Consider the following 20,656-nt stretch of genomic DNA (forward strand, 5'->3'; position numbering starts at 1 on the left):
CCTTTCTGAATGAAATATCCATACACATGGGTCATGGCTTGATTTGGTGTGTCTCTTCAGCCCTGGGCTCCTTGGAGAGCTTGGCTCCGTCTGTAAGCATTGAGACAGAACTGGCCATGGAGCAGATGAAAGAGAGATACGAGCAAGAGGTTCAGGACTTGAAGATCCAATTGGAGACTAAGGTACAGGCAAACCATGGAAATATTAAATAAATTACCCAAAGTACCCTTTGCAAATTAGAGTAGATTCAGTTTAGATTCAAACAGGCAGAGCTGAAGGGGAAAAAGTTAGGATATGCAAATGCTTCTAAACCAAAGACGGGCAAAAAAGTTAACAAGCTGTAGAGAAAGTGATTTATAGTCTTAATTTTTTTGTTCACAGGTGAATTTCTACGAGCGCAGTATGGAGCTGATGCGGCAGAATATGGAGGTTGAAAGGAAGGACATCTCGCAGGGCTTTAAGATGGAGATCAGTGAGTTGGAGGACCTGAAGGCTCAGGCGGAAGAGCGAGCAGAGCGAACGCGCCAGGCTGTTGAAAAGCTGGAAGCAGAGCTGAGGGGTAAGACTGCAGGAGGAGTTTGGGGTCAAGAGCAAGAACGAAGAATTCAACGGGAACAGGCAGAACTGGAGCAGAACTATGCTCGTGAGATCAGTAACATCGTGATGCGCCTCACTTCAGAGAAAGATCAGCTAGAGGCAGAACTCAAGCTCAAGATGGACCAGGAGGTGCTGCTTGTTAGGTAAGTGTTACTCAAATGGTCTGGTAAAGGATTAGGTGCTGCTCATATATTGTAGACATTAGAAGTATATATTTGGAAAAAAAAAAACAGAGCTAGAAGATAGAAGAATTCAGAAACCAGGGTATTAAGCCCAATTTATACTTCTGCGTCGAACTTACGCCGTAGCTACGTCGTAGGCTGTGTATAGCGCACGTACCTTTCGGCGTACCCTGACGTGCACCTCTCCAAAAATGTAACAACGTGTCAACTCTACGCGGACGCAAGCGCTGTGATTGGTCTGCTAGGACCGCTCCCTCGGGTTTCACATGCTCCCTCTGGACAACAAGGTCCGGACAACGACGCAGAAGTATAAATGAAAACCAACGCGTTGCCTACAGCGTAGTGGCTCCGGCGTAGGTCCAACGCAGAAGTATAAATCAGCCTTTATTTTGTATGTTTTTTGCCCCCTCATAAAAAATATATATATTTAATTAAAACAATTTTTTGCAAATATAAAATGTTGCCTATTTTAAGACCATTATTTTTTTGTGTGTTGTGACCATTATTTTTGATTTACTACAGCTCATAAAAATAAATCAATCGTCCGACAGCATCTGTTTTCATTTCCATAATGCAAATACTTTTGTGAAGAAAATATATTTTGTTTGTAAACATGTTGTTGTTGACATGTATTAATGATTTTAATAAAAATTGATAATTTATGATAATGTTAAAAATAATGGTTTACATTAGGAATTGAATGAGATTCACCATTGAAAATAATGGGAATTTAAGAATGTTCTTTGCAGGTTTTGTGAGATTCACCCACTTACAATTTATTTTGTGCATTTTCAATAAAACGTAATGTGTGCTTCATATAACCTTCATTCAAGAATTACATCTTGAATTGTGTTTTACTGCATGTTCAACCTGTTTTTGTTTTTTTAAGTAGGGGAAAAGTAGAATATCTTTTTTTTTTTTTCTTCCTTGGTATCCACGACATTGCCATGAATTTAGACATAGATGTATTAGCATGTTGCTGTTTACCAGGGAGAAAGCAGAGCAGCAGTTATTGCACATGAAGGCACAACACAGTGAAGCTCAGCGTAGCCTGCTCCATCAGCTGCACCTCGAGCGCAGCCGTCTAGAGGAGCAGTCTGAGCAGCATCGCAGAGAAGAACAGGAGGTGCGCAGGGAGCATCTCCTCAGCACTGAGCGCTGGAGTGAAGAGCAAGCTCAGATCTGCAGCAGGGTGGCACAGGAAAGAAAGAAACTGGAGGAGGAACACCAGGAAGAAATCAAGAAGCTAGGAGAACACATCCACTTCATGGAAGCTCAGGTAGAACTCGCATCTAGGGCTGAGGAGGAGTTGCTCATATTACAAAGACAGTTAGAAGATAAGCTGGAAGAGATGTGTGTTCAGCTTGAAGACAACACGGTTTCCATGAAAGCTCAAGATGCACTCGTTCAGCGTTTGACCTCAGAACTTCATGCCAAAGAGAAGGAAACAGAAATTAGAAATGAGAAAGAACAAAAGCTTTGCAATAAGCTCTCTCAGCTAGAGCAAAAGCTTAAAGCTGAACGAGAAAAGAAGCAAGAACTTCTGAAGCAAAAGGAGCAAATACAGAAAGAAATGGACAGGAGTACTCAAGATCTAAAAAAGGAACTTGCAAAAGAAAAAGAGAAGGAACGGGAGCTTCTTGACATAATTTCTGAGCTGACAGAAGAGCTGGAAAACTGCAGGACCAAATCTGAGACCTGGCAGAAGGAGATCGAAATAATGCAGGGAAGCAGTGGTCATCTATCTACTGCATTTGGTGAACAGCAAATCCAGTTAAGAGAACAAGGGAAAGAACTTGAGGATCTTCAAGAAAACTTGGCCAAAACGCACGAGGCATTGAAAACCAGAGATGATGATCTTACAAGACAGGCTTCTGAGCTAAATGCGGTGGAGATGGAGCGGGATCGACTCATAGAGGAGCTCAAGGGTCAGTGTGAGGTTCTCAAACAGCTACAAACACAGGTTAATAGTGTCTCTGAGGAGTGGGATCAAATGCACACAATGGAGCAAAACCTTAAAGGCTTTCTTGTAGAGCAGGGTAAGGTTGAACAGCTCCAAGCCCGTCTGAACTTGGAGCAAGAAGAAACAAGGCGTCTTGAACAAGAGAACTCAAGCTACCGGCAACTTGCAGACCAGCTTTCTTCTCAGATTGTAGAAATGGAGGCCGAATCTACCAAACTTAAAGAGAACCGAGATCATTTTTCTCTGGAACTGCAAAGCAAAGACAACCAAATGCTGGAACTCAACCGTCAGCTTGAAGCCAAAGCCGAAGAGATGGATTTGCTCTGGAACGAGGTTCAGCTGAAGATGAATCTGTTTAAAAACGTCACTCATTTCTCTGGTCAGGTTAAACTTTTGACCAACCAATTGGAGGACAAAAAGCGAGAGCTGTGCTCTCTGAGAGAGGAGGCCGACAATACCACCAACCAACTACAGCAATCGTTGATGGACTCCCAAGCAGAGCTTCAGCAAATGGAGGAGGCCTTTGAAATCGAGAAGTGCCAAATGAAAGAACAGCTTCTGGAGATGGAGGGACTTGTCATGGCCTTAGAACTGGAGATGGACTCCAATCCCCACAGGTTTGTGGTTCTCCAGCTAGTAGATGACCGTCGAAACAGAACCAAAAGATTAACAATTGCTGCATTGATCCATTCGTCGATTCTCCCGTACGGATGCCAAGAATTGACCGCTCACTACTTTTGTGTCTGTCCAAGAATGTTTGACTGATTGTTTCACAGAATTGAGATATCATTAACCGTAGATATGCGCTTTGATTTTTCAGACCTCATTCTGCATCTCACTAACTGAATGATAATGTGTCACTGACATGCATGAAAACTCACTATTGATTGAAAATGTGTTCTTGCATCCTATTAATTGTATTAATATTACATTTGTGTGTTTGTTGCCCTAAACTTATGCTGCTTTTTTTTAAATGTTGAAAATCTTGCTACGAAAACTCCTGAAATTATATTGTTTTCAATACTAAGCTTCCTAAAAGTGCAGAGGCTGGTAAGATTGTAATGGAGAGCTGATCTCTATATTTTGGTGTCCAATTGTAGGGCTCAACTTGATGAGGTCACGTCTGAAAACAGTGCACTGAAAGACAGGGTTGCCGTCTTACAGCAGGATGTCAAGTCGCTGGAGGAGGAGGTCAACAAAAAGAGGTAAAGAAATCTTCTGCTTTAACTTGTCAATTATCTAAACTTAATTTTAGCATTTTATTTAACACAAACAAATTTCACTTCACTATTTTTTTTAAGGAGGAAACTTGAAGAGATGGACAGAGAATATATGAAAAATCGAGATGACGAGGGGAGGCTACGAAAAGAGGCAAGATTGGCATCAATGAAGTTCTTGGAAAAATATTGATAGCATGGAGAGGGTAGCATGGATATTTAAGAAACGTCAATTTTGATTTCACGGTGACTTTTTGTTTTACGGAGTATTTATTATAAATCATTTATCAGTGCACTTTTCTTTCTTCCTTTTTTTTTATTCATGTGCCCTAATGATCTTTAATCAAAATAACTTCCCTCATGCAGCGACATCGCTTTTCTGTTTATTGGCACGAGGGCGGGACGACCTGTCACTCACATGACATCACAGCAATAGCAAACCACAGTTCCCAAGGGACAAAATCAAGTCCCACCCTTTTTTTTTTATACTGTACAAACTGTATATTCGATCCCCTTACACTAAACCTACCCATCACAGAAAACTTTCTGCATTTTTGTTTTAAAAAAACCCATCATATATTTATCTTTTTTGTTAAATATACTGTTTCATATGGAAGCTTGTTCTCTTTCAAACATTCGCTCGGTATCTCACTATGGGAAACGCCTCTGGGCGTGACAGATCTGGAAGTACCAATTACACCACGTCTGTCAGTTGACAGACCAATCACGACAGTGATGCGGGAGTCCCCTACCCACATATAAACCACTGTAGTGGTCCCTACTTCATTCTTCGATCTCTTCCCCGTGAAGATCAAATTGGAAGCTATCTTTTCAGTAGGACCTGTCTCGAAATAGTTGTTTAACGGTTCTGAGACGAGCCGTCAAGGTACGTCGCTGAACGCAGCTACTTTTGTGAGCGGGTTTTTCTTTCCACTGTAACGGTGTTATTAATCTGGTATACTTAAGAGAATTAACGCGTTACGGCGAATTCTTTTAGATATTCCCTTATTCTGAGTTGCACGTGTCGGTGAACTTATAATACTATTATGGCTACTTCAAAGTCTGCAAACGGCGGACCGAAAGCAGAAACTTCTCGCCCGTGTGCGTGCGGCTCGATGATATCGGGCAAGGATCCTCATCCTTTATGCATCGCATGCCTGGGGGTGAGACACGCACAGGCAGCCCTCGCTAATCCCGAGGGCTGTCCTCACTGTTCTCTCTTCCCGTCGAGGGTGTTAGAGAGAAGAGTGCGTGTCGCGGCCACTAACAAGGGTGATCCCTGCTTTTCTCCGCCACCCGCGGAGGAGGCTAAACAGCCTCCGGCGTCCTGCAGCTGGGGCGAATACATGGACGAATTCTCCCCGCAACTACCTCCCCTCTTCGGATCCGTAGGGCTTACGGATGTGAGAGAGGAGGATGACGAGGACGACGAGGCCATCGCTCGTTTGTTAGAGGACGATGGTGAGGATGATGACGAAGATGCGATCCTCCCGCCAAATCCACCCCGGCCGGACAGCGCGTTAAGCGAGGGTTCACCCTTCCCGGCTCAGGCGGAGCTCGACCTGCTCGAAATGTGCCGGAGGGCGGCGGCAAAACTCTCCATAGACTGGCCATCACAGCAGTCGGGCCAGGGGGCAGAGAGAGATCTCTATGACGGCAAGAGACTGCCGTCACGTGCCCCACCAGCTAAGCAGCTCATTCCAGCGGTCCCCGCGTGCGTTTCGGAGATGAAACGTTTCTGGGATAAGCCATTTTCTCACAGAGTTCCCGTAAAGGGATTTTCTAGGCTGGATGTGGATAAAATGGAGGAGTTAGGGATGTCAAATTCCCCTCCTGTCGAGCTGTCGGTTGCACACCATCTCCACCCTAACCGCAAGACAGCTTTTTCCTCGGCTTCAGCCTCACTGCCAGGACGCACTGATCGTCTAACGGCCTCAGTGTTTCAGAAAATTTATCGCTCTTCTGCACTGGCAGTGAGAGCTCTTAATGCCACCTCTCTCCTCACTGCTTATCAGGCAGAGCTAATGGAAGAGATGGGGAGGCAAATGGATGCTGGGTCTCCAAACCCAGCCCTCTGGGAAGAGATTTGTGTTATTGCAGATCTCAACCTGAGAACTTCCAGAGGTGCGGTCCAGAGCTGCGGCCGCAGCATGGGCTTGGCAGTGGTCGGCGAGCGAGCTCTCTGGCTGGGGCTGTCAGGGCTGTCAGACAGAGAGAAAGCAGACTTCTTGGATGCTCCAGTTGAGCCCAAAGCCCTTTTCGGGGCATCGGTCACTGCAATGAGAGAACGGTGCGATCAAAAGAAGCAGGAGGGTGAGGCTTTCCAGACCTGCCTCCCTCGCAGATCCACCGTTAGGGTTTCTCATCCACCACGGCTTAGGTTTGAAGCCCCACAAGGGGGTGGTCGGCCAGATTTTAGAAACCCCAGACCTTCTCAGCCTCAGCGTTCTGAGCCACAGTCAAAGCCAGCTCAGCCGAGGGGTAAACCTTCCTTCGCGGCGGCTGCAGCCAGACACCGTCCGGCAAACCCTCAGGGAGGGAAGAAACGGCGGGCAACCTAGTATTTCGTCAGGTTCAGAACGAAGGGATGAGCAACAGCACTCACGGAGTATCTGTTGCTATCCTCCCTCGAAGAGAACGGTCATTTTCTCCCCCTCCAGCCAAGAGAAGGCGTCGGACAGGGAAATTGTTCACAAGTTCTATAATGACCAGTTCAGATGTGAAGTTGGCACCAGTTCCCCCAGTGCCTCACAGAAAAGTTTCCCTCCCTCCACCCACGGGGTTACAACAGAGGGCAGAGGGCTGTTTTCCAAAAGACATGTGTGCTATGGAAATAATAAACACGTTCCCTGTGCATCCAGGCAGTGTGCCGAGGGCACAGCTATGTTTGAAAATAAAAACACACACAAAAACAAAATTGTCAAAATCAGAGCTGCAGTCCCCAGCTCCACCACTAGTGGGCGCCGCCGCGTCACTAGTGGACGAGAGCTGCTGCGGTCCGCTCGCTGCTCAGGCGGAGAGCTGGCGCGCATGCGCAGTACACCCCTGGGTTTTATCCACAATAAGCCGAGGTTATCGTCTGCAATTTGCTGTAAAACCTCCACTTTTCAACAGTGTGTTAATGTCAGCAGCAGAGGGGGAGTCAGCTCAGGTTGTGGAGGAAGAAATAGCCTCTTTATTGAGCAAAAGAGCTATTCGAGTTGTGCCGCCGGAGGACAGCCATCAGGGCTTTTACTCCCGGTACTTCGTTATTCCCAAGAGAGGGGGAGGTCTCCGTCCTATTTTGGATTTACGGAACCTCAACAAACACCTCAGGAAATACAAGTTCAAAATGTTGACCTTAAAAACGTTATCTCAAACTATTCGTCCCAAGGACTGGCTTACGTCAGTCGATCTGAAAGATGCATATTTTCACATAAGCATCTACCCAGCACACAGGAAATTCCTCAGGTTTGCCTACCGAGACACAGCCTACGAGTTTTTGACAGTTCCCTTCGGCTTGTCTCTAGCGCCCAGGGTATTCAGCAAATGTGTGGAAGCAGCGCTCACACCGCTGAGAGTGATGGGTCTCAGAGTGTCAGCATATTTGGACGATCTGCTGCTGTGCGCGCCGTCATGGCAACAGGCAGAGAGAGAGACAACAATGCTCGTGTCTCATTTGCAGAACTTAGGTTTCAAGATAAACGAAACGAAAAGCTGCTTGGTGCCTACACAAGAGATAATTTACCTGGGTCTCAGACTAAACTCAGACCTGTATCGAGCTTCTCTGTCCGAGGAGCGCGTCAGGTCTATTCGCGGCTGTCTATCCCTTTTTCAGAAAGGAAACAGAGTGTCATTCAGACTGTGTTTACGTCTTCTAGGTCTGATGGCCTCGACAGTTTCTGTCATTCCCCTGGGACTGCTGCGAATGAGAGAGTTTCAGAATTGGACGGCGGCGCAGGGCTTGTCCAAAACGTCACCTCAACCGCAGAGTGATAGTGACGTCACGCTGCATGCACGCTCTCCGTCAATGGAGAGATCGGTCCTTTCTCGAGTCAGGGACTCCGCTGGGAACAGTTTCTCTGAGAAAGGTGGTTACGACGGATGCGTCGCTCACAGGTTGGGGTGCAGTGTGCGAGGGCAGGATAGCGAAGGGGAAATGGCCCGTCTCGCTACAAAACGCACACATAAACTTCCTGGAACTGTTAACAGTTTTTCTGGCTCTGAATCATTTTGTGCGGTTCTTAAGGAACCACCACATTTTGATCAGGTCGGACAACACAACGACGGTGGCATACATAAACCGCCAGGGAGGCACACGTTCCCACCGGCTTCACAGTCTAGCACAGAAAATAATCTTGTGGGGCGTGAAGCATTTTCATTCACTACGGGCAACCCACGTCCCGGGAATAATGAATGTGGGGGCGGATCTCTTGTCCAGGGGGAATCCTCTGTATGGAGAATGGACTCTCCACCCTCAGGTAGTGAGCCAGTTGTGGGAGAGGTTCGGCCGGGCTGCCGTAGATCTCTTCGCCTCGCACGAAAACACTCAGTGTCCTCTGTTCTTCTCTCTGGCGAGAAGCGGTGCGCCTATGGGTGTGGATGCTCTGGCGCACCCGTGGCCAAACGCGCTACTGTACGCGTTTCCTCCACTGAGTCTGATCTTTCCAACTTTAAGAAGGGTAAGAGAGTTCGGTCACTCGGTTATAATGATTGCCCCGAACTGGCCAGGGAAGTTGTGGTTGACGGAGATAATACAGCTCCTTTACGCACAGCCCTGGCCCCTCCCGTTGCGCAGGGACCTTCTCTCGCAAGCGCGCGGGGAGATATTTCACCCAGCCCCAGACAAAGTGGCTCTTTGGGCCTGGCCCGTGAGAGGTTAAACTTGTGTAACAGGTTTGCCTCCTAGGGTGATTGAAACAATTCAGAACGCGCGAGCAGCTTCAACGCGCTCGGCATATGATCGGAAATGGGCTGTGTTTGAGCGATGGTGCGCACACAGACATATTGTTCCTTTTCTCTGTTCTGTCGCGGATACGTTGTGTTTTCTGCAGGAACTTTTGGATAAAGGCAGAGCCTTTTCAACTGTTAAGGTTTATCTTGCCGCAATTTCGGCGTGTCATGTGGGGGTTGACAGAAACACTGTAGGTCAACACCCGCTTGTATGCAGGTTTATGAGAGGTGCACGGCGTTTGAACAGGGTTTCAAAGCCACTGATTCCGCCGTGGGATCTGTCGGTGGTCCTTAACGCACTATCTCAGCCCCCTTTTGAACCTATAGAGAGTGTTGAATTAAAGCTCCTTTCGCTAAAGGCTGCTTTGTTATTGGCTCTTTCGACCGCTAAGCGGGTGAGTGAACTTCACGCATTTTCGGTGCATAACTCCTGTATGCAGTTCGCTATGGACTACTCGAGAGTAACTCTCAAAAGTAATCCAGCGTTTGTCCCTAAAGTTAGCGAGTCAGCTCTCTCCTATAAACAGGTGGATTTACTGGCTTTTCATCCACAGCCTTTTCTCTCGTCAGAGGATGCGCGGCTTCATTGCTTGTGCCCTGTCCGTGCGTTGCGTCACTATGTGGACAGAACAAGAGCGCTAAGGAAGAGTAATCAGTTGTTTGTTTCATGGGCTGATTCTCATAAGGGGAAACCTATTTCGCGTCAGCGCCTGTCCCACTGGGTAGTGGAAGCTATTATATTAGGTTATAATAGCAGTGGTCTCTGTCCTCCGGAAGGGCTGAGGGCTCATTCTACCAGAGGTCTGTCTACCTCATGGGCACTGTTTAAGGGCGTTTCAGTTCAGGACATATGTGCTGCAGCAAGCTGGGCTTCGCCTCACACATTTGTTCGATTTTATAGAATGGATGTCACTGAGCCATCTCTGGCTCATTCCGTCTTAAGTGTATAAAAAAAAAAAAAAAAAAAAAAAAAACCTCTTCGGGGATTGTTATGTTACATACATCACAGTTGGTTGACAGGCCTGCTTCAGACAGCATATCTGCAATACGGGAGTTGTCTATATCCCATAGTGAGATACCGAGCGAATGTTTGAAAGAGAACTTTAGGTTACTCACGTAACCCCGGTTCTCTGATAACATGAGTGAGGTATCTCACCACACGTCCCTCCTTGCAGTGCACGGAGAAGAGATATGCAGAGAATGAAGTAGGGACCACTACAGTGGTTTATATGTGGGTAGGGGACTCCCGCATCACTGTCGTGATTGGTCTGTCAACTGACAGACGTGGTGTAATTGGTACTTCCAGATCTGTCACGCCCAGAGGCGTTTCCCATAGTGAGATACCTCACTCATGTTATCAGAGAACCGGGGTTACGTGAGTAACCTAAAGTTTCCGCCACAATATAAAACATTTTAAAAGATAATTGCAACTTTTTATCTCACAATTGCGAGTTTACATCTCGAGATATAAAGTCAAATATAAAGTCAGATTTGCGTGAAATAAAGTAGCAATTGCGTGTTATAAAATTAGAATTGCGAGAGATAGTCAGAATTGCGTGTTATAAAGTCAGAATTCTGACTTTTTTTTCTCGCAATTGCGACTTTATATCACGCAATTCTGACTTTATAACACGCAATTGCAAGTTTATATCTCGCAATTCTGACATCTTTTCTCAGAATTGTGAGATATAAAAAGACAGTTTTTTTTATTTTATTTTTACCACAGAATAGTTTATATCTCACAATTCTGACTTTATAACACGCAATTGCGACTTTATATTGTGCAATTCTGACTTTATTTCTCAGAATTGCGACTTTATTTCTCAGAATTGCGACTTTATTTCTCAGAATTGCGACTTTATTTCTCAGAATTGCGACTTTATTTCTCAGAATTGCGACTATTTCTCAGAATTGCGACTTTATATCTCGCAATTGCGACTTTATTTCTCAGAATTGCGACTTTATTTCTCACAATTCTGACTTCATATCTCACAATTCTGATAAAAAAAAGTCACAATTCTGACTTGATATATCGCAATTGTGAGATAAAAAGTCGCAATTATTATTATTTATTTATTATTCAGTGGCGGAAACAAGCTTCCATAGTTTCACTCATAAATGTCACATTATGAATACTGAATGATTGCACTACATTATAGTTCCTACCCTTAACAATTGGTTTCCTTCTCCATCAGAATTCCAAATGTCGAGAAGAGGTGCTCGATCTCAGTGCGAGAAACCTTCAGCTTAGCAGTGATAACGCTGAACTAAGTTCCCGGCTGTGTTCTGATCAGAGAGCAGTGCAGACGCTGACTGACAGGCTAGCACAGGTGTGCCAGGAGAACGATGAGACAGCTGCGTCCTACAGACAGCTGCAGGAAACCCTCCAGCAGCAGGAGAGCGACAAACTAAAGCTCCAGGAACAGTGGCAGAAAGAGAAGGAGCTTCTAGAGAGGGAGCTTAAAACTGCCAAGGAGATGGTATGATTTATTTTTTTAGGAGATATATTAATAAATGATCTCAAAGTTGGCAGGAATCACTGAAACTCCTCTTATTTTTCAGCTCCAGCATTTGACTGTGGTTGAGTCTGCATTGACTAGTCAGACTCTGAAAAACCAAGCACTAGAACAAGACAAGGACCATTTGTTGAAGGAAACAGCAGACAGAGACCAGAAGGTGAGATGCTGATGCTTTTTTCTTCAAGTACTTTTTTGATACTGGACATGCTAAAGCTTGCTTTGTGTTGTTTGCAGCTGGAAAAGCTTCAGGAATCACTTCGTAACTCAGAAACCCAGATAGAGCAGCTCAACGCCCAGATCCTAATTCTGTGGCAAGAAAAGGACGTTCACATCCAGGAGGCGTCCACACATCAGAAGATGCTGCAGCAGTGTCAGGACAAGGTGAACAATGTTCTTTATACTTGTTTGGGTTAATTCAGTAATAATAAAATGAATAACTGCTAAATATTGTGTAACACAAGGTCCAGGAGCTTGAGAACAGCATACATCAGCTGCATAAAGAGAAGGAGCATTTACATCAGACCCACAGGATTCAGGAGGAGACTGCAGTCAGTGTTCTGCAGAAGGAGTGCAAGAGCTTGCGAGTACAGAACGAGGACCTTCTTAACAAAGTTAGTCACAAATTGCTTTTGCAGTGGATTCTTTTCAATTTGCAATTATCTGTGTCCAAATTTACTCCCTATTTATTTTATAGTGCACTGTTTGGAATGCATGACACATTTTTACTTTTAATGGCTGGCACCATTCTCTACTGTTTGCACGGCAGGAATTTTCTTGATTTGCAATTGTGAATTCCATATAGTGCACACTTTTAAACCCACAATGCATTATTTTTGCTGTGTACAACCAATGTATACTTGTCAAGCTTCCTTTATTCCTGCAGTCTTTTTGTCTTTACTGAAATATTGTAGAGAAACAATCATCGTAGAGAATCATCGAACATAGGTTGTACACCCATGAATACGGTGCATTGTGGGATTGAATGAGTGAGCTCGATAATGTCCACTATGGTTTCGGACAACACTACAAATGGCTGTCCCTTCAAATAGTGCCCTTTAAGGGTATAGGGGGCGATTTCGGACACAGCCTATGTGTCTCAGAAGTGAAATCGCATAGCACAGAGCACAGAAACGCTGCACAGCTGGTATAGGATTCAAATTATCCTCATGTTTAAACGTTTTGTACAAATAAATTCAACATGGAAGTTTTTTTTTTTGTGCAAATATCTATGAAAGCACAAATTCATATGTATATTTGGTACAATACTGGTCAAAAGTTTAGGGTCAGTGAGAATTGTCAATGTTTTTGAAAAAAGTCTCTTACGCTCACCAAGAAAAAATACAGTGTAAACAATAATATTGTGAAATATAATTACAATTTAAAATGACTCTTTTCTACTTTAATATGTTTTAAAATGTAACTAATTTTCAGCAGCCATTATTCCAGTCTTCAATGTCACATGATCCTTCAGAAATCATTCTGATTGGAATATTATTTTTTTTTTTAGGTGGCTCAGCTGCAGACTCAGGAGCTGGAACTTCAGAGACTGACACATCAGTGCCTCACTTTGAGAAACAAACAAGCAGAGCTAGAGACTGCTAAACATGAGGCAAATGAACAGGTTTGGAGATCATTTTCTACCTTCTCACTGATTGAGAATTCCTTATGAATGTTTTTGGTCTCACTTTTGTGCGTTTGATACTGTGGTTTAGGCACTGAGGGCAGAGAGCGCTCTGTCGCTGGTCCAGGCTCAGCATGTACGTGTGGTACAGGAACTAAGGGAACAGGTGGGGTCTGGCACCCGGGAGCACTTGGCTCATCTACAAACTCAGCTGGCCGAGCAGCAGCTCAGGACGCAGGATTTAGAGGGTCTGCTTCGCTCTCAGGCCAAGCAAGCCGGCATTCAGATGGGCCTTCAGCAGGTACAGCTACACTTTCAAAGTCTTGATGGGTGAACATGTCAATTTTCCTAAGCCAGGCATCACTTTTGGCCACAACTGTATTTATCGTTGAATCGTTTACGTTTTTTCAACCTTCACCTCATACTCCAAGAAATTTTATTTACAAACTATTAAATCAAACAACAGGAGCAATACGAGAAATTGATGGTGAGTATGCAGGAGCGTATGGATGAAGTTGAAGCCAAGCTGAAAAACACCCGTGTGATGCTGCAGGAGAAAGTCAACCAGCTAAAAGAACAGGTAACCAGAAACAAGAGGCTTTAAACTTCCCCAATGCTTTTTCAGATATGACCTTTCATGCCGTGTGTAATATAGCTGTTTGTGACTGTAAAAGATCTGCAAAGATCAATGTGCACTATAAATGCAGATATTTGTATCCCGAAGAACAAACCGATTCTGAATGACCTGAAACGAGTCGTCAGTAATTGCAGTCTTAAGAAATTAGGTGATGTGCAATGTATATTATGAGGAAAAAGTGGTTTTTTTTTTTGTAATATGTAAACCTATTGCAGGAGACCTCCAAAACAAAATTAGGAACTTTAAAATAGCATAATAGGAGCACTTTAAAACCATGTTACTGAATACTGCATAATACTTACTACTTTTCTGTAGTTTTTAGGATGTGAAATATTAGCCTGCATTATGCAACAAGTAAACATTTCACATAACCCCACATACATGTTGTTTATATGTTTGGGTATCAATCTTCAAAATAATAATAAAGATGTGAATAAATTCTAAAAATGCGTATAAAAGGCAGATGTTACGATGGAAACACATTTACTTAATAAATCCCTTGACGCGCAACAAAATGCTCTTCATCAACAGTAAATGTGATTGGATAATTAGACTAACCAGCGGACCAATCGTATCGCACAGCAGATCAATGTTGGTTTGATCATTCTGAAATGCCTGAGCCTAAGTCTGCCATCAGAATTATTTGGTTTAATTCCCTCCACAAAGCATCTCACATGATTGCATTCCCAAACACCAGCATCCGAACACAAGATATCATGAGTGTTTATTGCGTTTCGTCTGCTCGCTCTGAGACGCAAGTAATTTATGATGGAGATAAAAAGAGCCACATTTTCTTCCCCAATTGCAGCAACTTCCATTTTTATTAGATATTTTGTGACAATTTCCTAGGAAGTATTATATTAGTATATAGAAGTATTATATTATACAGAAATAGTATATTAGTATGCTGTTCCAAAGCTTGATATTTTGTATAGTGACAAATCCCCTCTCTAACTTCCCCTCCTATAGCTGGCCAAAAATGCCAAGTCAGATCTGCTGCTGAAGGACCTGTATGTGGAAAACTCCCAGCTCATGAAGGCTCTTCAGGTGACTGAGCAGAGGCAGAAGAGTGCAGAGAAGAAGTCTTTCCTGCTGGAGGAGAAAGTGATCGCCCTTAATAAACTGCTACGGAAAATCGCCCCAGCATCGTTCACAGCTTAGACTTGTTTCACTCCATTACGAGCCTTTACCTGTTGTTCTGGACTGTGAAGTCCCACCCTCTAGTGCACTTTTGTATTTTGGTGCGAATTGTTTTTGTAAAAGCACAAATAATGCAAAGTCTTACAATTACTCTAACAGCATTTTGTATTTAAATCATGCTGTTTTCAACAATATAAAGAGGACGAAGCGTAAAGTAAATTTAAGGTCATATTTTAGTCTCTTCAGAGGCAAGTGAATTGATCATTTGTCAAAGACAAAGCTTTACACATTCCTGTATTTGTTCACTGTGATGTAGGGTACAAACCGCAAGCGTTCATGCCAATCTGTTAGCTTCAAGTATTTGATAGTAAAATGAGACGTATTCTTTTTACTGCAGTTTTAATGCCCATTTTATAACCAAAATCACAGTATTCACTCAAATGTACAGTTTTTTTTTTTATACAAATACTATATTGTAATTGCACAATTTTCAATCATGATGCACTAATGTCCACTTGGATATAAATTATTCTAAGTGTTACAATTGATGTACACCTTGTTTAAAAGAGCTGGCTAACTTTTGGGAGATAATTGTGACACCACTGTGTTGTAAATGCATCATGTACTATTTCCCATGTGAGCAAGTAAAGTTTTACCTGTGTATATGTGTTGCTTTCTGATTAGATCAATCAAATGTAAATTTTGTTTTCATTTCAATTTTTAAAGTGAAGAAAAGATGTGAGTATCCACAATCAACTGCTTATTCTTAGGAGATGACATGCTCTAATACACCCTGCCGAATGAGCTGCTCACATTTCCATCTGGGTAAGAAGTGCTGTGAAGAGAGAAAGGGTGAAACGCGTTAAACAATATAAACAAACAAGCAGTCCTTCTAGTGTGATTTAAACATGCTCTTAAGAATAGTTACCTGGCTGTTTTTCTTCAACAGAATCACTGTGCCATCATCTATTTCAAACTCTCCATGGTCTTTAAGACACCGCACCTGAATATGGAGGAAAAGATACATCAGTGCTAATCAAGTTCCTGTGTGTTTAGGTAAACGGGTAAATTTCACAGGCACAAAAACCTTTTGGTTACTTTATTACATTTTTGTCCCGAAATAAAGCCTTTGTTAGAATATTTTTTTTTTGTATTGTTTACATATTTTAAGCACATTCTGAATGCTGTAATGGCTTTAATGTATGAATACTTAAGAACTTACATATAAAAGAGATCGCTGAATTATTAGTGTAACGGAAAAAACTTATTTAATATATATATGTATGTTTTTTACCCATTACATTGAGAATTCAGCAGTAGATTATTTTTTTTTTTAGTTATGAGAAAGAAACATTCACCCACACAGTGCCAAAGCACAACTAAAACAATGTTCTTCCTCAAAATCCACAGTTGTTTTTTAACCGCTAGAAGGCCAAAAGTTACAAAGTGTACTTTTAATTTAGTTTAACTTGATTGTACTGAAATAAGATAAAAGCTGTATATACATATTTAATATGAAAAAAATATAATAAACTATTGAAAATTACAAATACTAACTTACTAAAACTTTAAAATTAAAATGGAAATTTAAAATATATATTGATACAACATTATCCCCCAGTTTCACATTCTAAGCTTAAGCCTACTCCCAGACTAAAACGCATGTTTGAGCTGTTTTAAATGAAAGTAACTTGGACTGACATATCTTAAATTATATCAGTGCCATTGTTTTGTCTCAAGGTGCACACCAGTAATGTTTTCTTCCAAGGCATGTTTATAAAAGCTACATAAAGGCACACTGTGTAGCTTTTCAACCTTCATAAAATATTTCCAAGACCCTTGTGATGGTACATCGACTTACAATAGGTTGAATGACACGTCTGCCATAGCCTGACGGGGGTCTGTATCGCTTTTACTGGCACTATGTAACTTCGGGGTTCAGGTAGTAACCCGAGCACAAAAAGAACCACAAAATTCGACTGCTTTACGGCATACGTCACTTCCCCCACCACTTCCTCAAATTTGGACGTGAGATGCCAACCAGCGTTTGTTTTCGGCTTTCGTGCGTATGTTTTTGTCATGGGGGCTGTTTACACCTGGCCACTTCATGCGTTTTCTCAGATCGGATAGCTATCCGATCGTGAAAAGACCAGGTGTAAATGCCCTCCGAAACGCATTCAAGACGGATTTGAATCCGATCGCTCAAACCACTTCAGGAGGAGATCTGTGCCGCATTCCAGACGAAACTGGACAAGTGTAAATGCATCTGGTTGTTGAAACCACATGTAAATTGTACTCCTCCCAAAAATGCTAAAAATAAATAAATAAAAAAACGTGTGAGAGCGTGCTATAGGCTATATGTAATGTAACACGCACCACCGCAGATGAGAAGCTGAGCATCTAACGTTATTCATCAAGCCAACGTGCAAACTATCGCAAATCAAAGTGAAAGTAAGTCGCAGACGCTTAACACACAATCATCATCATTAAAAGTAAAGAAATTAAATGATCTTACCAGGGCTGTTATTGCTCTCTCTTATTGCGGTCTTTGATTTTGAAATTTTAGCCTATGATCAATAAAATGCAGTTCATATCTGTTGCTTTCGGTGACGTGCACTCCATTAAATCTGCATATCGTGCGGGAATTGAAGATCGGATTTAAATCCGTTTCGCAAAAACACATATATGTGACCAGGTGTAAATGGAGGGGTATTTACGACAGTGCAAGTATTCCACAGCGACTCTAGGGGTCGCTGTTTGACAAACAATTTCTACACAGTGTGCCTTTAAATGTCCTAATTGAACGAAGGCTTAATTTAAGACTTGTCTGTGAAACCACGCCTATGTAAGTGATACTAAAATAACACTGCACTCACCTCAATGTATAAACTCTTAGGGGGCTTCATGTCCTGTGTTATGTCCAAACCTTCCTCTCCCCCAATTGATCTCATATAGGTCGCCAGGGATTTTTTATACTGATTGAACCACTCCATCTGAGTTAGAAGCATTTGAATTAACATGTCAGTCACCAAGAAGAAACAAGTGGCATTTAATATTTGTTACTCAGAAGAAATTCAGGCCCACCTCTTCAGCACACATGTGAAACCTAATGGCTGTGGGCAGTACACTGCCGTACTCCCATCTGAGAGCACGGATTCGCAGGAGGCGATCATAACTGTGGGAAGAAAGAGAGAAATGTTTGATCACACCTGCCAAGGTCTGAAGAGTGAACCAGACGATGGATAACAGTGAATCACTCACAGGTATGCGGAGATACAGCGCTGGTTCCTCAGTAGACAGCAGTGGCGGAACTTGATGCTTGGGATCAGCTCACTCTTGCCCTCGGTCTTTGCCTCATTCCTATAAAAAAGCAGGTTTATATGGAGTATATTGGCTTTTTAGACTAAATCATACAGTATTTATTCATATTTTGAATAAGGTTTTATCTTTATATTTTGTTTTTATTTTAAGTTGTAGTAATTTTATGTACTTTTTCATTTTTATTATTTACTTTATATTTTATTTATTAAGCTAACATTTATTTTTCATTATTAGTAAAAGTATTTTGTTTTGCCAAGGCAACTATACTCATTTTCTAAAGGTTTCAGTTTTACTTCATATAAGAAAATGATTTTAACGGATTTGACAGTTGCCAATATGAGATACTAATTCATAATGATGACATACAAAATCATAACTACAATATACAAACTCTAAAATTGAGTCATAATTACAAAATAAAAAACAATGACAAAAAAAGTCAAATTATGATATAAAAAAACATCTAATTTATGAGCTAAAAGTCATTATGAGAAAGTCAATATTATGACATACTAACTTACAAAGTCATCTTGAGATGAAGAGTCTAGGTCTTGACAAAATTTTTTAATGATTGTCAACATTGAAATACTTGAGTAATACTTAAGTCATAATTATCTGATAAAATATTAAATTATGACGTCAATTATGAGAGAAAAGTTGATTTTTTTTATATTTAATCATACTTTTGACTTTTTATCTCATAATTATGCCTTAGTATGACACGTTTGATATGAAATACCGTTTATGTCTTAGAATCATAAAACATATTTGTCTGAATGTCACAAAAACGGTTTTATTTTTTTTATGGTTTTAGTTTACAAAAACAGCATTGCATTTGCAGCCCCTGTCGTTTGCTAACGTTAATCAAACACAGGAAGCATTGGTGTCGATGGTGAGAGCTGAGCACAGACTTACACATCACTCTGATTCTGTTCATACAGAGCCTTCATTTCCTCCAGGACTTGGCGAATACTGTCTTCCTGAGGAAAATCCAGGACAAACCAGTATGACTTCACTTTGACATGTTAATGACATCCGACTGTTACTAATTTACCTGCTGAAACTATGGCAGCTAAGTTACAGTTTTCTATTATAAAACTTTACGAAACGCTTTACTTACATTAAACGCGGGCAGCTGACCATCTCCCATCCGATGTAGTTCTCTTATGAGTTCGACTGCTTTTTCGCAGAACATTATGAATGTGTTTGTACCTAAAATATGTGGATATTTCTGGGATAAAGTCTGAGCTAGTAAATTTCCAATGTAGGCAAAGACAGTTTTCGCGGTAATTTTTTGTTGTTATGATCACGTGAGCCTTAAAGTTACTACGGAGAGTCAAAAAGGACATTTTCAGATAGTGACGGGACTCAATCGGTTCTTTCGAACAGTTCGTTTCTTCTTCTTCTTCTTCATTTGGTGTTTTATGGCGGTTGGCAAACCAACTTCCGGTGCATTACCGCCACCAACTGGACTGGAGTGTGAAGCACTAATAACAAAAAAAAAAAAAAAAAACCTTCAATACTTCAAATTCTCCAACCTACTCCTATTGCTTTAAGATACTTCATTATCTCACTATATATTTTTACTTGTTCTACTTGCTTTCCCAATAGACTTTCCATACTGAATACTACCACACCCAATTTTCTTACTTTCCTCTTAAGTACTAACCTTTCTTTTCCATATTTTAAACATTTTATTAAAACATGTTCTATTGTTTCTGCCTGATCACAATAATTACATTTTCCCGTATCATGTTTTCCTATCTTAAACAAGGAATGATTTAATCGTGTGTGCCCTATTCTAATACGAGAAACAATCGTATCCTCTTTCCTATTCCCAAAAACACTTCTTCCGTTTCCTACTTGCTTCTGAATACTATACAACTGTCTTCCCTTGACCTCATTATTCCATAGTTCTTGCCATTTATTGTTTATGAATTCTTTTATTTTACTTTTAACGTCATTTTTGCTTAACGTCACTTGCACATTTATCTCATTATGTTTTACTGCTTGCTTTGCTAGTCTATCTACCACTTCATTGGCCTCCAATCCCACATGAGCAGGAACCCACACAAACACTATTAAGCTTACACTACTTATTCTTAACAAACTTGCAAGTATTTCATATATAATGTCTTGCCTTGATACTTTATTTCCACTTACGAGGCTTGTGATTGCTGCAAACGAATCAGAACATATAGCTACTAATCTCGGTTTTACATCCTCTACCCAATGAAGTGCAACCATCATGGCAACTAATTCTGCTGCAACTACTGAGATATGATCAGTTATTCTTTTCTTGATACTAATTTGAAACTTAGGAATAAATACAGCAGCTGCTGTTCTTCCAGAGATAGGATCCTTAGACCCATCAGTAAATATTTGCACCCATGATGAGTAAGTCTGATCTAAATACTGCTGTGCTATAATATTCTTTAGGATGTCTTTCTCATTCTTAATTTTCATTTGAATTTGTAGGTCAATTATTGGCCAGTTCGTTTCAAAGAACCGGTTTAGTTATTATTTT

General features: G+C 41.7%; 2 protein-coding genes across 9 annotated transcripts in view; one reads left to right on the forward strand and one right to left on the reverse strand.

Annotated features, from left to right (window-relative positions):
* Positions 1-15,505, forward strand: part of ninl (ninein-like) — a 35,889-nt gene extending 20,384 nt beyond the window's left edge. For 5 of the 8 annotated variants that reach the window (XM_081351840.1, XM_081351841.1, XM_081351842.1 and 2 more), the window contains 13 exons: positions 61-182; positions 382-740; positions 1,770-3,359; positions 3,843-3,947; positions 4,044-4,113; positions 11,087-11,371; positions 11,454-11,567; positions 11,645-11,791; positions 11,872-12,021; positions 12,918-13,031; positions 13,123-13,332; positions 13,498-13,611; positions 14,638-15,505. In XM_081351840.1, coding sequence (XP_081207966.1) covers positions 61-182; positions 382-740; positions 1,770-3,359; positions 3,843-3,947; positions 4,044-4,113; positions 11,087-11,371; positions 11,454-11,567; positions 11,645-11,791; positions 11,872-12,021; positions 12,918-13,031; positions 13,123-13,332; positions 13,498-13,611; positions 14,638-14,829 — 3,572 coding nt within the window. In that variant the 3' untranslated portion in view covers positions 14,830-15,505. The remainder of the gene's footprint in view (positions 1-60; positions 183-381; positions 741-1,769; positions 3,360-3,842; positions 3,948-4,043; positions 4,114-11,086; positions 11,372-11,453; positions 11,568-11,644; positions 11,792-11,871; positions 12,022-12,917; positions 13,032-13,122; positions 13,333-13,497; positions 13,612-14,637) is intronic. The other 3 variants (XM_081351846.1, XM_081351847.1, XM_081351845.1) reach the window with 1 other exon arrangement.
* gins1 (GINS complex subunit 1 (Psf1 homolog)) lies at positions 15,025-19,580 on the reverse strand. The gene is made up of 7 exons (XM_081351849.1): positions 19,250-19,580; positions 19,045-19,109; positions 18,070-18,168; positions 17,893-17,983; positions 17,685-17,801; positions 15,737-15,811; positions 15,025-15,643 (listed from the first exon to the last, which is right to left on the reverse strand). The coding sequence occupies exons 1-7, from the start codon at positions 19,322-19,324 to the stop codon at positions 15,575-15,577; spliced, it is 591 nt and encodes a 196-aa protein (XP_081207975.1). The 5' UTR covers positions 19,325-19,580; the 3' UTR covers positions 15,025-15,574.
* Between the last annotated feature and the right edge of the window lie 1,076 nt (positions 19,581-20,656).

Source organism: Scardinius erythrophthalmus (assembly GCF_964197995.2).
Source record: "Scardinius erythrophthalmus genome assembly, chromosome: 21".
Taxonomy (NCBI): domain Eukaryota; kingdom Metazoa; phylum Chordata; class Actinopteri; order Cypriniformes; family Leuciscidae; genus Scardinius; species Scardinius erythrophthalmus.

Excerpts from the sequence above, each read along its gene's own strand:
- gins1 (XM_081351849.1), bottom strand. The coding sequence starts at position 19,324 with ATGTTCTGCGAAAAAGCAGTCGAACTCATAAGAGAACTACATCGGATG. Across the intron at positions 17,984-18,069 it reads CGCTGTATCTCCGCATACCT|TTATGATCGCCTCCTGCGAA; the intron begins GTGAGTGATTCA and ends TTCTTCCCACAG. Across the intron at positions 17,802-17,892 it reads TTCACATGTGTGCTGAAGAG|ATGGAGTGGTTCAATCAGTA; the intron begins GTGGGCCTGAAT and ends CTTCTAACTCAG.